Raw genomic sequence first — 12,011 nt, 5'->3', positions numbered from 1 at the left:
GTGTATAATTAGAGGCCTGCTGGTAATGTGGGATGTTGATAGTAGAACTAATGGACCTCCTTCCTCTAGCCCTGAGGCCAGTACCTATGATTAGTTCATGGGTACTGGCCTCAGTATCCATGATTAGTTCCTTACAGTACCCATGATTAGTTCCCTCCACAGCCAAGCAAGGGGCCTTAAAACTGTCTTCATCCAGACTTGGGTTTTTCCCCTGTAGCTGAATTGGCATGCAAAGTGTGTCGGAGTGAAGACTATAGAGATTGGGAAGGAGGGTAGAGAGATGGATGGGACAGGGAGAGAAAGAGAGGAGAGAAAGTGAGGGGTTGACCGAGAGCGGAGGAAAGTGAGAGAGGGGGAAAGCGATGGGTGAGAGATGGGAGAGCCTGCCTGCCTGTTTGGGTGCTGTTTATTTTCTATCTGTTGTGGAGCAGCGCCGTCTCCCTCTCAGCCCTCATTACACCCTATGGAGTTATCATTAGTGTTTGTTTAGCATTCCGGAGAGGGAGACCCACATCGACTTCCCGTCCACACAGACAGAGCGCAGACCTAATTAAGTTCTCATGCAGATGTCGTTTATAACATCTTGCGCTCTCCCTCCTTTCTCATTCTCTCTCTCGTCTATCTCTCCTCTCATTCTACTGCAGCTTGAGGAAGTTTTTCATTTCTTTTCTTTTTTTCTGACGAGACTGGGGAAGTTTGAGTGAAAGTAGGGCAGTCCTACTACACATACACTGGATGGCTGGAGGCTTGTTAAAAAGGCCTCTGGGAGGTAGTGGCTGGGAGATGCAGGACTAAAAGAGGATAAGTACACAGAGAGTGGAACAGAGGGGGGCGGACAGACAGACGAAGAGAGGGACAGACGGAGAGGGACAAACAGAAACTGAATATGAGAGAAGGCTCAGATGTCTCAGCGACTCTGGACCCAACCCAAATATCTGTGCCAAAGTTTTTAGTAATCACTGATCTAACACTCAGAGTCCCTTAGCCTGTAATACAGGTTAAATACAGGCTCCACTCTAGAGCTTTTTTCTCTCGTCAGCTCACAGGTTTAACTAGCCTAGCGCCAAAAGCGTCATAAACTACCGGTGTCAGTGTCCGTCAAATCAACCCCATCCATGGTGACGGCATCATCGTTAGTTACAGGCTTGTGCAGCGTAGTCCTAGTTAATTCCATCACCTGGGTCCTGGAGGACACTTTCAAAGCAAACACGATTAAGGGAATCAAAGAGAGAGAGGAGGGAAGTGTGAAGTCGGCGCGAAGTCTTTAATAACCTGGGGCGTGTGAGATCCAGTCCATCAACAGGTGATTAATGGTGTGGAATGAGAATGCAGAGGCAGTGCTAGTCCCCTAGAGAGAAATAACAAGTGATGGAAATATAACGTGACACTGAGGGATATATAAGGAGAGCTATAGAAGGGGATTAGGAATGAGAGCCAGGGGCAGAGGTGAGTAGTGGAATGGGGCTATCGTAGCCACTGAAGACTGCTAACGCTAGCTTATGCAAACGCTAGCTATAGGGCTAACCTCAACTAGCACATATATGCACCAGCAACACCCACGCACAGGCAGACCCGAATATCCATTCAATTATACATTATGCTAATGCTAACTAAATCATTTTGTAGTCGTGATTAAGGAGAACATTGGGCCTCCAGATGGGAGGGAATTTGAGATGGAGGGAGAGAGGGATAGTGTGAGAATGAGGGAGAGAGGTAGAGTATATATTCGAGGAGGTATTCCCCTGTGTATAAGAAGAACCCTGAGAATCCGATTGTGACGAGGCAGCAATGCCTAGGCTGCACTCCCTCATCCACTCCCTCAGTCACACATCTCCATACATAATGTCGCTATTGATTTCTGTGTGGACTTCTCAAATCCCTGCCTCACTGGTTAGGCTGCCATAGGGAACTGGGATTGATTTTCTCATTTTAGGGAAGTTGACTAGTAGCATATAGAGTCTGTGTATGAACTCAATGCGTTGACCCTGATGTGACCTAAAGCAATGGAAATCTTTCAACGCCTGAGAAATATTTTTGAGTGGAGTTGGTTACGGTTGAACTGTATGGAGGGAGTGAAGAAAAGAGAGGTGATGGTGTGAGTGGAGGAAAACCTGAGGTGGTGAAGGAGTGGGAGTATAAAAAAGATGGGATGGAAAGAGAGAGAAAGCAAGCGAGATGGGGTGGACCGTTTTGTTCTCTTATTCATTGGGTTCAGTCAGTGTGTTGACTTGTAAGCAGGGGTTGGAACCGGTTCAGAGAACAAAACCGAAAACTAGAAAGAATTATGTTTTTTGAGGAACGTAAACAGAACCGGTAATGAAAGTTATCTCTAGTGTTCGGGAACATAACTATTATTTTAAAAGCATGAGAGCCGGTTATTAACGTTCACTTTTTTTTGTCCCACAAAAAGCGACATTCAAAGCACTCACTCTGTCACACAGACACTTCTCCTTCCAGTGTCTGCCTGCCAGCTATTTTTCGAGGTTAGGTTAGGTTGCGAGGCTGGTTGGATGTACTACAAAATTCTCTGAAATTACGTTTGGAGGTGGCTTATGGTAGAGGAATTAATATTAAATTATTTGTCAACAGCTCTGGTGGACATTCCTGCAGTCAGCATGCCAATTGCGCGCTCCCTCAAAACTGCACATTTTAAAGTGGCCTTTTATTGTCCCCAGGACAAGGTCATGCTGTTTAATAAGCTTCTTGATATGCCACACCTGTCAGGTAGATGGATTATCTTGGCAAAAGAGAAATGCTCATTAACAGGGAGGTAAATAAATTTGTGCACAAAATTTGAGAGAAATTAGCTTTTTGTGCACATGGAAAATGAATGGGATCGTTTATTTCAGCTCATGAAACATGGGACCAACACTACACGTTTAGTTTATATTTTTATTCAGTGTATATATAAACCGTTACTGGTTCGAAACGGTTCAGAACTTTATTATGCTGGTCGGAACATTGGAATGGAACTAAAACAAAATTGTGCTTCTGTTCAGAACAAAATGTTTGGGGTTTCCAACCCTTGCTTGTATTCATTGACTTTAGTACTATCTGCCTGGAATAGTAAGAATAAACAAGGTCAGGGTTTCTCTGCTGCACTCTCTTCCTCTCTCTTCATCAACCAGAGATTTCTCACTAACACAGAGCTCCGGACTTCAAAGGAATGCCTCCTCTTCCTCTGTCTCTGAATGGGGCCAGTCGTTCTGTGTGTGTGCACGCGTGCGCGTGTGTGTGTGTGTGTGTGTGTGTGTGTGTGTGTGTGTGTGTGTGTGTGTGTACGGACACGTGTGCTTAACGGGGGAATCACAGAAGTTTGTGTGTTGTGAGGGTCCCAGCTCTGTGGGTGACTGAGTACACTCTGTGAAGTGTTCCCCCACGCGTTTGCATGTGAGCCTGAGCTAGCTAACAGCCCGCGTAGCTGTGACGCCAGAGCTAGCCACACTGGGGCTTTGAAACAGGGCTGTGAGGGATTTGGACCAGACTGATAGAACAGGGTTGGGATTGTTGATGATGGGGAAGAGGAAAGGAGATCATATGTAGGAAGAGAAGCTGTGTGCGATTCACTTAGAGAAAGTGTGTGTGTTTACAGTGTGTGTTGCAAAGCTGCTTTTTCAGAGTTATCCCCTGTTCCTCTCCACACCTGTCTATCACACAGCACAAGTACAACACTCTGGGAAGCAGTCTCCCTCTGCCAGTCTTTTCCTGTTTGTCAAGGTTAGGCTACGCCCCCGGCCCTCTGCCGGGTGTCTCACACTCAGTAGCAGCATATGGAGGTGCTGAGGGCTCCTCTCGTCCTCCTCTCTCTCTCTCTGGGTGTGAGAACCTGTCACTGCTGCCTGCCAGTAGCAACATCTGGTGGAGGAGTTGGTCCTATTTGATTTATTTTGACCCCCTTTATTTCCCCCTACCCAATTTCCATCTTGTCTCATCACTGCAATTCCCCAACGGGCTCGAGAGGCGAAGGTGGAGTCACGCGTCCTCCGAAACCTGACCTGCCAACCCGCGTTTCTTAAAACCCGCTCGCTTGACCCCGAAAGCCAGCCGCACCAGTGTGTCGGAGGAAACACCGTTCACCTGATGACCAGGCGCCCGGCCCGCCACAAGGAGACAGTAGAGTGTGATGAGCAAAGTAAAGCCCGCCCCTAATCCGGCTCTGGGCCAATTGTGCGCCGCCCTAGAGGAGTGGGTCTTTTAACCCCAGCTTGTTGTGAATCACAGGGTTGGCAACCGTCTGAAAGGCTGTTTTTCCACTTCCAAATCGACCCCTAGCCCCCTAATCTTAGGGTTGGATAGGTATTAGTGATATCCTGATGGCTGGTGTCAGACAGTGACCTTTCATTTGACCCACAGTTGACTCCGATGGTGTGTTTCCTGTTTACATCCACCAGTCTGAGTGTCTGAGAACTCTTGGCAGATGCCATCAGAACCCGTGCTCAGCTGGTAGATCATGCGTCAAACTCCCAGGCATTAACAGCTGGGTCGTTGTCAATGGTAACCATTGGTTTCCGCCTGTGTGTGCTCCCTTGTGTCTTTCTGTCTGTGTTACTAACCAGTGTCCTCTTAGGTGCAGGCATGGTGGTGGACTGGGAGCAGGAGACGGGGCTGCTGATGACGTCTGGAGACGTGAGGGTCATCAGGATCTGGGACACGGAGAGGGAGATGAAGGTCCAGGTGAAGAGAAACACACTGAACATAAATAACCTGTTTATTTATTTATGACGTTGTTTTGAAATGTCACAGTTGCCTATTGCACATCCAGGATTTCTCAGGTGACAAATCTCAAATCCAATAGGTACATTGGGAGCGTTATGACACTCTGGAACTGTGGATACTTCCCCCTGCTTTCTTGCATATCGGTTTACAGTGGCTTCAGAAAGTGTTCACACCCCTTGACTTTTTCCACATTTTGTTGTGTTACAGCCTGAATTTAAAATGTATTAAATTGAGATTTTGTGTCACTGGCCAATCTCAGTGGAATTTTGTTTTTATACAAACTTATAAAAAATTAAAAGTTGAAATGTCTTAAGTAATTATTTAGCACCTTTCTTAATGCAAGCCTAAATACGCTCAGGAGGAAAAATGTGCTTAAAAATCACATAATAAGTTGCATGGACTCACTCTGTGCGCAATGATAGTGTTTTACATGATTTTTGAATGACTACCTAATCTCTAAACCCCACACATACAATTATCAGTCGAGCAGTGAATTTCAATCACAGATTCAACCACAAAGACCAGGGAAGTTTTCCAATGCCTCGCAAAGGGCACCTATTGGTCGATGGGTAAAAAATAGAAAGCAGACATCGAGTATTCCACTTTGGATGGTGTATCAATACACCCAGTCACTACAAAGATACAGGAGTCCTTCCTAACTGGAGAGGAAGGAAACCACTCAGGGATTTCACCATGAGGCCAATGGTGACTTTAAAACAGTTACAGAGTTTAATGGCTGTGATAGAACACTGAGGATGGATCAACAACATTGTAGTTATTCCACAATACTAACCTAAATGACAGAGTGAAAAGAAGGAAGCCTGTACAGACTAATGGGTGAGGGAAAAAAATCAATTTTGAATTCAGGCTGTAACATAACAAAATGTGGAATAAGTGCAGGGTTATGAATACCTTCTGAAGGCACTGTATGCATCCTGGTATTCAGCACCTGGCTCAACATTATCGGTTGTATTTCCATTCAACCTGTTAACCCTTTATTTGAGAGAGAGTAGTATGGGAAGTATGCGAGCCCTGCCCTGTCTCTGGCTGTATTGACGGCAGAACCCAGACGACATTCTCCATCAGTCAGCTGTAGACGTGATTGATCGAGTTGTTAGCCAGTTACTCAAAGTTTAATGAGTGCCGTGACAACCACAACGTTCGTTATGTCACGGCAACGACTATGTAATTACATTTTTTTAAATTCTTCCAACATTGCTTGAACTAATTGTGTGTGTGTCTACCAGGACATCCCAACGGGGGCAGACAGCTGTGTGACTAGCCTATCATGTGACTCACAGCGGTCCCTCATCGCAGCGGGGCTGGGCGACGGCTCGGTCCGCCTCTATGACAGGAGGATGGGCGCCAACGAGTGGTGAGTGGTCGAGCGCACGCGCACTCACACAAACGCAGACACAAACTTTTAATGCTGCCTCCACACCTTGATTTTCATAAGGCTTCAACAATGAGAATCATCCCTGCACGCACATGGACCTCATCACATTATTCTGTCTAAAATGTGACTGGAGGTAAACGTGAATGTGCTTCTAATCTTCCTAATTCATTACTAATCATAGGGTTGCTTATTCCCAGTAGCACATAGAGAAGCTGTGTGTCTTAATGTTTTATGAAGGCCTCATTAGCATTGGATATATTTTATGCAGGAGTGCTTTTTTAAATTCCCTTAGTTATCATCAGACACACTGTAAAATCGTATGAGCAAAGCAAAATAGGTAAAGTTGTTAATAATTTTTTTCTTAGTCATCTCATATACACTTACTGGACAGTTTTAGGTACATCAATCTAGTACCGGGTCGGACTCCACTTTGCCTCCAAAACAACCTAAATTCTTCGGGGCATTCTCCAAGGTGTCGGGAAAACTCCACACAAAGATTGAGTTGTGTATTCCGAGATTCCGTTCTGCACACCACTGTTGTACTGCGCCATTATTTGTCTTTGTGGTCTGCCTGTTAGCTTGTCATTCTCCTTCGACCTCTCTCATCAACAAGCTGTTTTTGCCCATAGGACTGCCGCTGACTGGATGTTTTTTGTTTGCCGCCCATTGTCAATAAACCCTAGACACTGTCGTGGGTGCAAAACCCAGTGTGGTTGTGGTTGTTCTGAGATACTGAATCCGGCGCGCCTGGCACCAAGATCATGCTATGCTCAAAGTTGCTTAGGTCACTCGTTTTGCCCATTCGAACAGTAACTGAATGTCTCGATGTCTGTCTGCCTGCTTTATATAGCAAGCCAAGGCCACGTGACTGACTGTCTGTAGGAGCGAGCCATTTTTGTGAACGGGGTGTTGTACCTATTAAACTGGCTGTTTATTTTATGACTCATATCACTGTACATCATTTCATTGATGAGTTGTTCATAAAGTGAGTTTTGCTGTATTCTCACCTGTGGAGCTCCCAGCTCTCCTGCCACATCCTGTGTACACACGGTCATGTGCATCTTCAAATGCCCCCCCCCCCCCCCCCCCACAGCCAAACATTATTTTAGTTCCCCCCAAAACAGAAAACAGGGCAATTAAGGCATAGTGTCCCATAAATCTTTAATGTTAAATTAAGAGCTTCCCCTCAGGCACTGAGACTGTAGCACCCGTTCCCTATGTGCTCTCCTTTTAAACCAGTAGGAGGCTAAGCAAACACACGCATTGCATACACACTCAGGCGCACCCACACAATCATGTACACTCTTACACAGAGTTTGTCACTATTTTCGCCAAGGGAACAGGGATAGGTTTTGGTCCTCACTTTGGCGTTCTGTTTGCTTCTTACTGCTGGCCTAGGGTCAGATTTAGTTTTCTACTTCTTAAAGCTAAGATTTGGGGTTAGGTCATCTGGAACATAGATCTGTGCTTAGGTGCAACTTTCCTCCTCAGTCTTCAATCACAGTGCCTCAGTCACTCAAGGATGCTGTTACCATGGAGATGGGCTGTCCAATAGTGCTTATACCCATGTACTGAGGGCGACACCCAATGGCCATATACACACACTACAGCCTTGCTTACTGTTTGGGGTTTTAGGCTGGGTTTCTGTATAGTACTTTGTGTGACATCTGATGTAAAAAGGGCTTCATAAATACATTTGATTGATTGATAACATAGACTCCGTTCAACACCACGACACTACTTTAAATTCTCAAACAGCGGTCACTTTTACACTGTGTGCCGTCTTGCATGTTGATTACTGTGTGGGAGTCCATCCACCCACGCTGCATACTTTTCACATCTCCCTCTCTCCCGTGAACAGCAACGTGGTCGTAGGTGGACTAAAGTTGATGACGCTTTTCTTCTGTCTCCCCACAGTCGTGTGATGACGTACCGGGAACACTCGTCCTGGGTGGTCAAGGCCCACCTGCAGAAGCAGACGGACGGCAAAATCATTAGTGTCAGGTAGTGATTTGAACGGTTGATTGATTGGATTATTTCTGTGACGGTCAGGTGTCCAGATATGGTGGTACTACTATTCTTGACTCTCTCACACGCTCTAGTTCTCTCGCCGTCTGTGGCCCGGTCCAAGACCAGCGGCCTACTTCCTGTAGATCTAAATGGATGTGATGTCATGTAATGTTTGGACTCCTTCATCCTCCTCCCCAGTGTCGATGGAGACGTGCGGTTCTTCGAGCTGCGGTCGCCGGACTCTGTGAACGTGCTGCAGACGGTGAAGGGTTTAACGGCGCTGGACATCCATCCGCAGGCCAACCTGTTCGCCTGGTGAGTTCACAGGTTTTACGGCACGCGGCAGGAAGGGCCTTTATAATTGGTCTAAACCATAGAGTTCGATAGAGGACTCTAGGTGGATGTAAACGGTTTTAGCCCTCTATCAAACTCTATGGTCTAAACTCACTTTGAGGAATTAAATGTGGTCAATATTATATCAACGGGTGAAAGGTCGGGGACAGTCTGACGATTTCAACGTTTGCTACATTTGGTATAGCAGCTATGAAACTAATTTCTCACTCTTTCCTTCGTTCTCTCGTTCTCTCCATCCTCTCCCAGTGGATCAATGAACCAGTTCATAGCCGTGTACAACTCCAACGGTGACGTGATCAGCAACATCAAGTATTATGACGGTTTCATGGGCCAAAGGATCGGGGCTATCAGCTGTTTGGCCTTCCATCCCTACTGGGTACTATGGCATTCTTACTCTCTTCATAGTAGTCTGAATCTCAACTGGATAACGTAACATGGGAACTACAGTTTGGGTGAATAATGCATTAAAGTGAATAAGTTGGAATTGCGTGGGTACAAGGAGTTATCCCTTTGTCTCTTAAACTATACTCTGCAGAGACTACTAAACTGTACATGTAGTTTCATCACACCTAATTACACGGAATGGTTTGGAAAAGGAATGTTTTTACACCTTTATGAGTATTCTTTCTCTCTCCCTATTTCCTAACAGCCTCATCTGGCGGTGGGCAGCAACGACTACTACATGTCCATCTACTCAGCGGAGAAGAGGCTCAGATAACCCCCCCCCCCCCCGAACTTTACCTTTGACCACTGACCTCTCTCCCCTCGGAGCCAGGATGTAAATGACTTCTAATGTACATATGCAATTGTTACCACCCCTGAATGTTCTATAGTGATGGCTGCTGACAAACTCGTGTTTATGATGTTGACTTATATTATTATTCTTGATCGTTTCATTCATATTCTTTATTATGAAGCTATTGATTGTAGACTTGGCAGTGCTGAGGAGCGTGTATATTTAATTGCGTGTATACAGAGATGAATATTAGGTCTATTTTAAAGGTTCCAGCCTTGGCTGGGGGAGACGGGCGGTGTCGCTACCTGAATGAACTCGGAATGACCTCTATGCATCGGGGTCAAGAGGTTATCGAGAGAGAGACAATTCCCTCTCTCACACACAACTCTGGACCTGAAGGCGTGGCTCACGGACACCCGCATGACCCTTATTGAAGCCCCTCCCCCCTGCTGTAGCTAGTAGACTTTCTCTCACAAGATGGTGGACTACGGGGCACATCTGGTGTGTGAGAAAGTGAAATGTAGAACAGAGCACAGATGAGCCCAAAGTTGGCCCACAGCTTTGGACACAAACCGATGCCCATACAGATGTCCACTATTTTTATTTTACCTTTATTTAACTAGGCAAGTCAGTTAAGAACAAATTCTTATTTTCAATGACGGCCTAGGAACAGTGGGTTAACTGCCTGTTCAGGGGCAGAACGACAGATTTGTACCTTGTCAGCTCAGGGATTTGAACTTGCAACCTTTCGGTTACTAGTCCAACGCTCTACCCACTAGGCTACCCTGCCGCCCCATGCTATACATATACATGCTATACTGTAGGACTAACCAGACCTCCTTGCATCCATGCACCCTCACCCCGTTGTGCTAAACTCACCAACCTTTGCCATTCATCTCCATTATCCTATGCCCAAGGGCTGACCCCATGTCCTTAGCGCAATGGTTGACTACTGCTCAGCTCTAATCCCAAGACTGATGCTACCTGTCTGCCCTACCAGCAAAGCAATAATGAATTAGCTTGGAGCTCTCTACAGCCTCCAAGCTTCTGCTGCTCCAGACCCCCCGCCCCCCCCCCACTCATCGGCTGAACCATACCCGCCTGAGGAGCCCCAGCACTGGGAGACATGGAGCAGTTTGCTGGGGTCCTGAAGTATCAGTTCCAGAGTTCTGGCTGAGGCCCGCTTGGCCCATGCCCATCCCCAGTCTTTCCTACAGACCCCAGCCAGAAGCACTCCGAGGCTGGACAAGAAGAAACAGCGCCCACTGCATCCCCAGGGGTGGGGTTCTGCTGCTACTTTTCTGCATCCTCGCACACAGGCTTATGAGGACTGTATGAACTGTGTATGGACTGTCCCCAGAATCACACACACCAGCCCTAGGCAGCCCTTTCCCCTGTGTGCCAACTACCAACCTCCACCCTGCTATCTGCTACACTTTTTGGTGAACAGTCTGTGGCAATTTTCTTCTATCTTTGTTTGTTTTTTTCTTTTAACCTTGATTTTATTTGCCAGCCGTGTTTGGTTTCTTTAGCAGAAAGGGAGTTTCAAGAAGATTGGGATAGAGAAGTTGGGTCAAAAAACAGGAGTGACTTCAGACCTTACTTTGTAATACAGTGCACTGGTAAATACACAGTAACGCTCCATAGCACTTCTTCAGTTCAGTGTCCTTGTTGTCAAAAGCCACAGCTCTCCTGTCAACCTCCAACACTAGCTCAGGTACCTCATGAGCCACGATATACCACATAATACCGCGGCGTCTCTGCATGGTAGACTCACAGAGGTCTGACGTTGCTCTTGATATGACGAACTAAGATGGTCAAAATAAGAGTCCTGAGGTGCCTTTTTTTTTTTAACAAGGGTTACCCCTCTGGTCAACACTGGCTCCAAGTGCGGTATCGCCATTAATGTGCCTCCATTAGGGGTCACTTTTTTGGTTTGCTCTGTATTACCTTCCTGTTTTTCTTTGAAACATAATTTTTTTTTTGCACACTTTTGTAATTTTATATTTTTTAATTTGCTGGTATTTGTTTGCCTTGGCCCTCAGTGAGATGGAGAGATGGGAGAGGACTGTTTCTCCCCCTTTCACAGATTCTCTTACCCACACGGTGTCTCTCCTCATACAGTACTCCCCCCATGGACGCTACCCTCACCTTTTTGCCTCTAAAGTCCTCAGCCTGGCTATCACCCTAGAAAGGAATGGACAATAATGCTTTGCCTGTGGACTGAACCGGTCACAGATGCCATGCATTCAGTATAAGCGGCTGCACTCGCGGTCATAACCAAGCCCCACTACGCTCAGTAGCTCCCCCTCTAGGGTACGGAGGAGGTACTGCAGCCTTCACTGCTATCACTGACACCTACAGCAAAACCCCACAACGCTGTCTGTCAGCCATGCTCAGAATCACATCTCTAGTTACCCTGCTTTGAGTTTTAACATTTTAGATATGGAAACAAATGAAACTTTGAAGATGTAAAAGGAGAAATTAAGGCAATCAGGTGTTTCTCTGTGACGGTAGACTGCTTTGCTGACTGGTTTATAAGATAGGAGTTGAAGTCAGTCAAATAAACCAAATACACAACACAAATCCTGGTGATTTTTATTATTTGGTTTGTATATTCATGTTTGTGTTAATGTTCATGCTCTCATTCTACATGTATTGTGTAAAACAAATGTGTCTGCTATTGCGTCACAATATTCATGTCGTCATTACCATATCGGTTGAGCTGGAATGTTTTATTTAAATAAATATAACACTATCAGGCATATTATCCTTCTCACCAGACCGCGTCAAAAAAAT

At 45.9% G+C, this 12,011-nt stretch overlaps 1 protein-coding gene across 8 annotated transcripts in view; it reads left to right on the top strand.

Annotated features, from left to right (window-relative positions):
• LOC129839645 (regulatory-associated protein of mTOR) overlaps positions 1 to 11,798 on the top strand; it is a 181,314-nt gene extending 169,516 nt beyond the window's left edge. For all 8 annotated transcript variants that reach the window (XM_055907182.1, XM_055907188.1, XM_055907185.1 and 5 more), the window contains 6 exons: positions 4,568 to 4,674; positions 5,964 to 6,091; positions 8,030 to 8,116; positions 8,321 to 8,437; positions 8,723 to 8,852; positions 9,126 to 11,798. In XM_055907182.1, the coding sequence (XP_055763157.1) occupies positions 4,568 to 4,674; positions 5,964 to 6,091; positions 8,030 to 8,116; positions 8,321 to 8,437; positions 8,723 to 8,852; positions 9,126 to 9,194 (638 nt within the window). In that variant the 3' untranslated portion in view covers positions 9,195 to 11,798. The remainder of the gene's footprint in view (positions 1 to 4,567; positions 4,675 to 5,963; positions 6,092 to 8,029; positions 8,117 to 8,320; positions 8,438 to 8,722; positions 8,853 to 9,125) is intronic.
• Positions 11,799 to 12,011: the final 213 nt, after the last annotated feature.

This window comes from Salvelinus fontinalis, chromosome 40 (assembly GCF_029448725.1).
Source record: "Salvelinus fontinalis isolate EN_2023a chromosome 40, ASM2944872v1, whole genome shotgun sequence".
NCBI lineage: Eukaryota > Metazoa > Chordata > Actinopteri > Salmoniformes > Salmonidae > Salvelinus > Salvelinus fontinalis.
The sequence above is the reverse complement of the archived record's forward strand: the minus strand, read 5'-3'. Positions and strand labels throughout refer to the sequence as shown.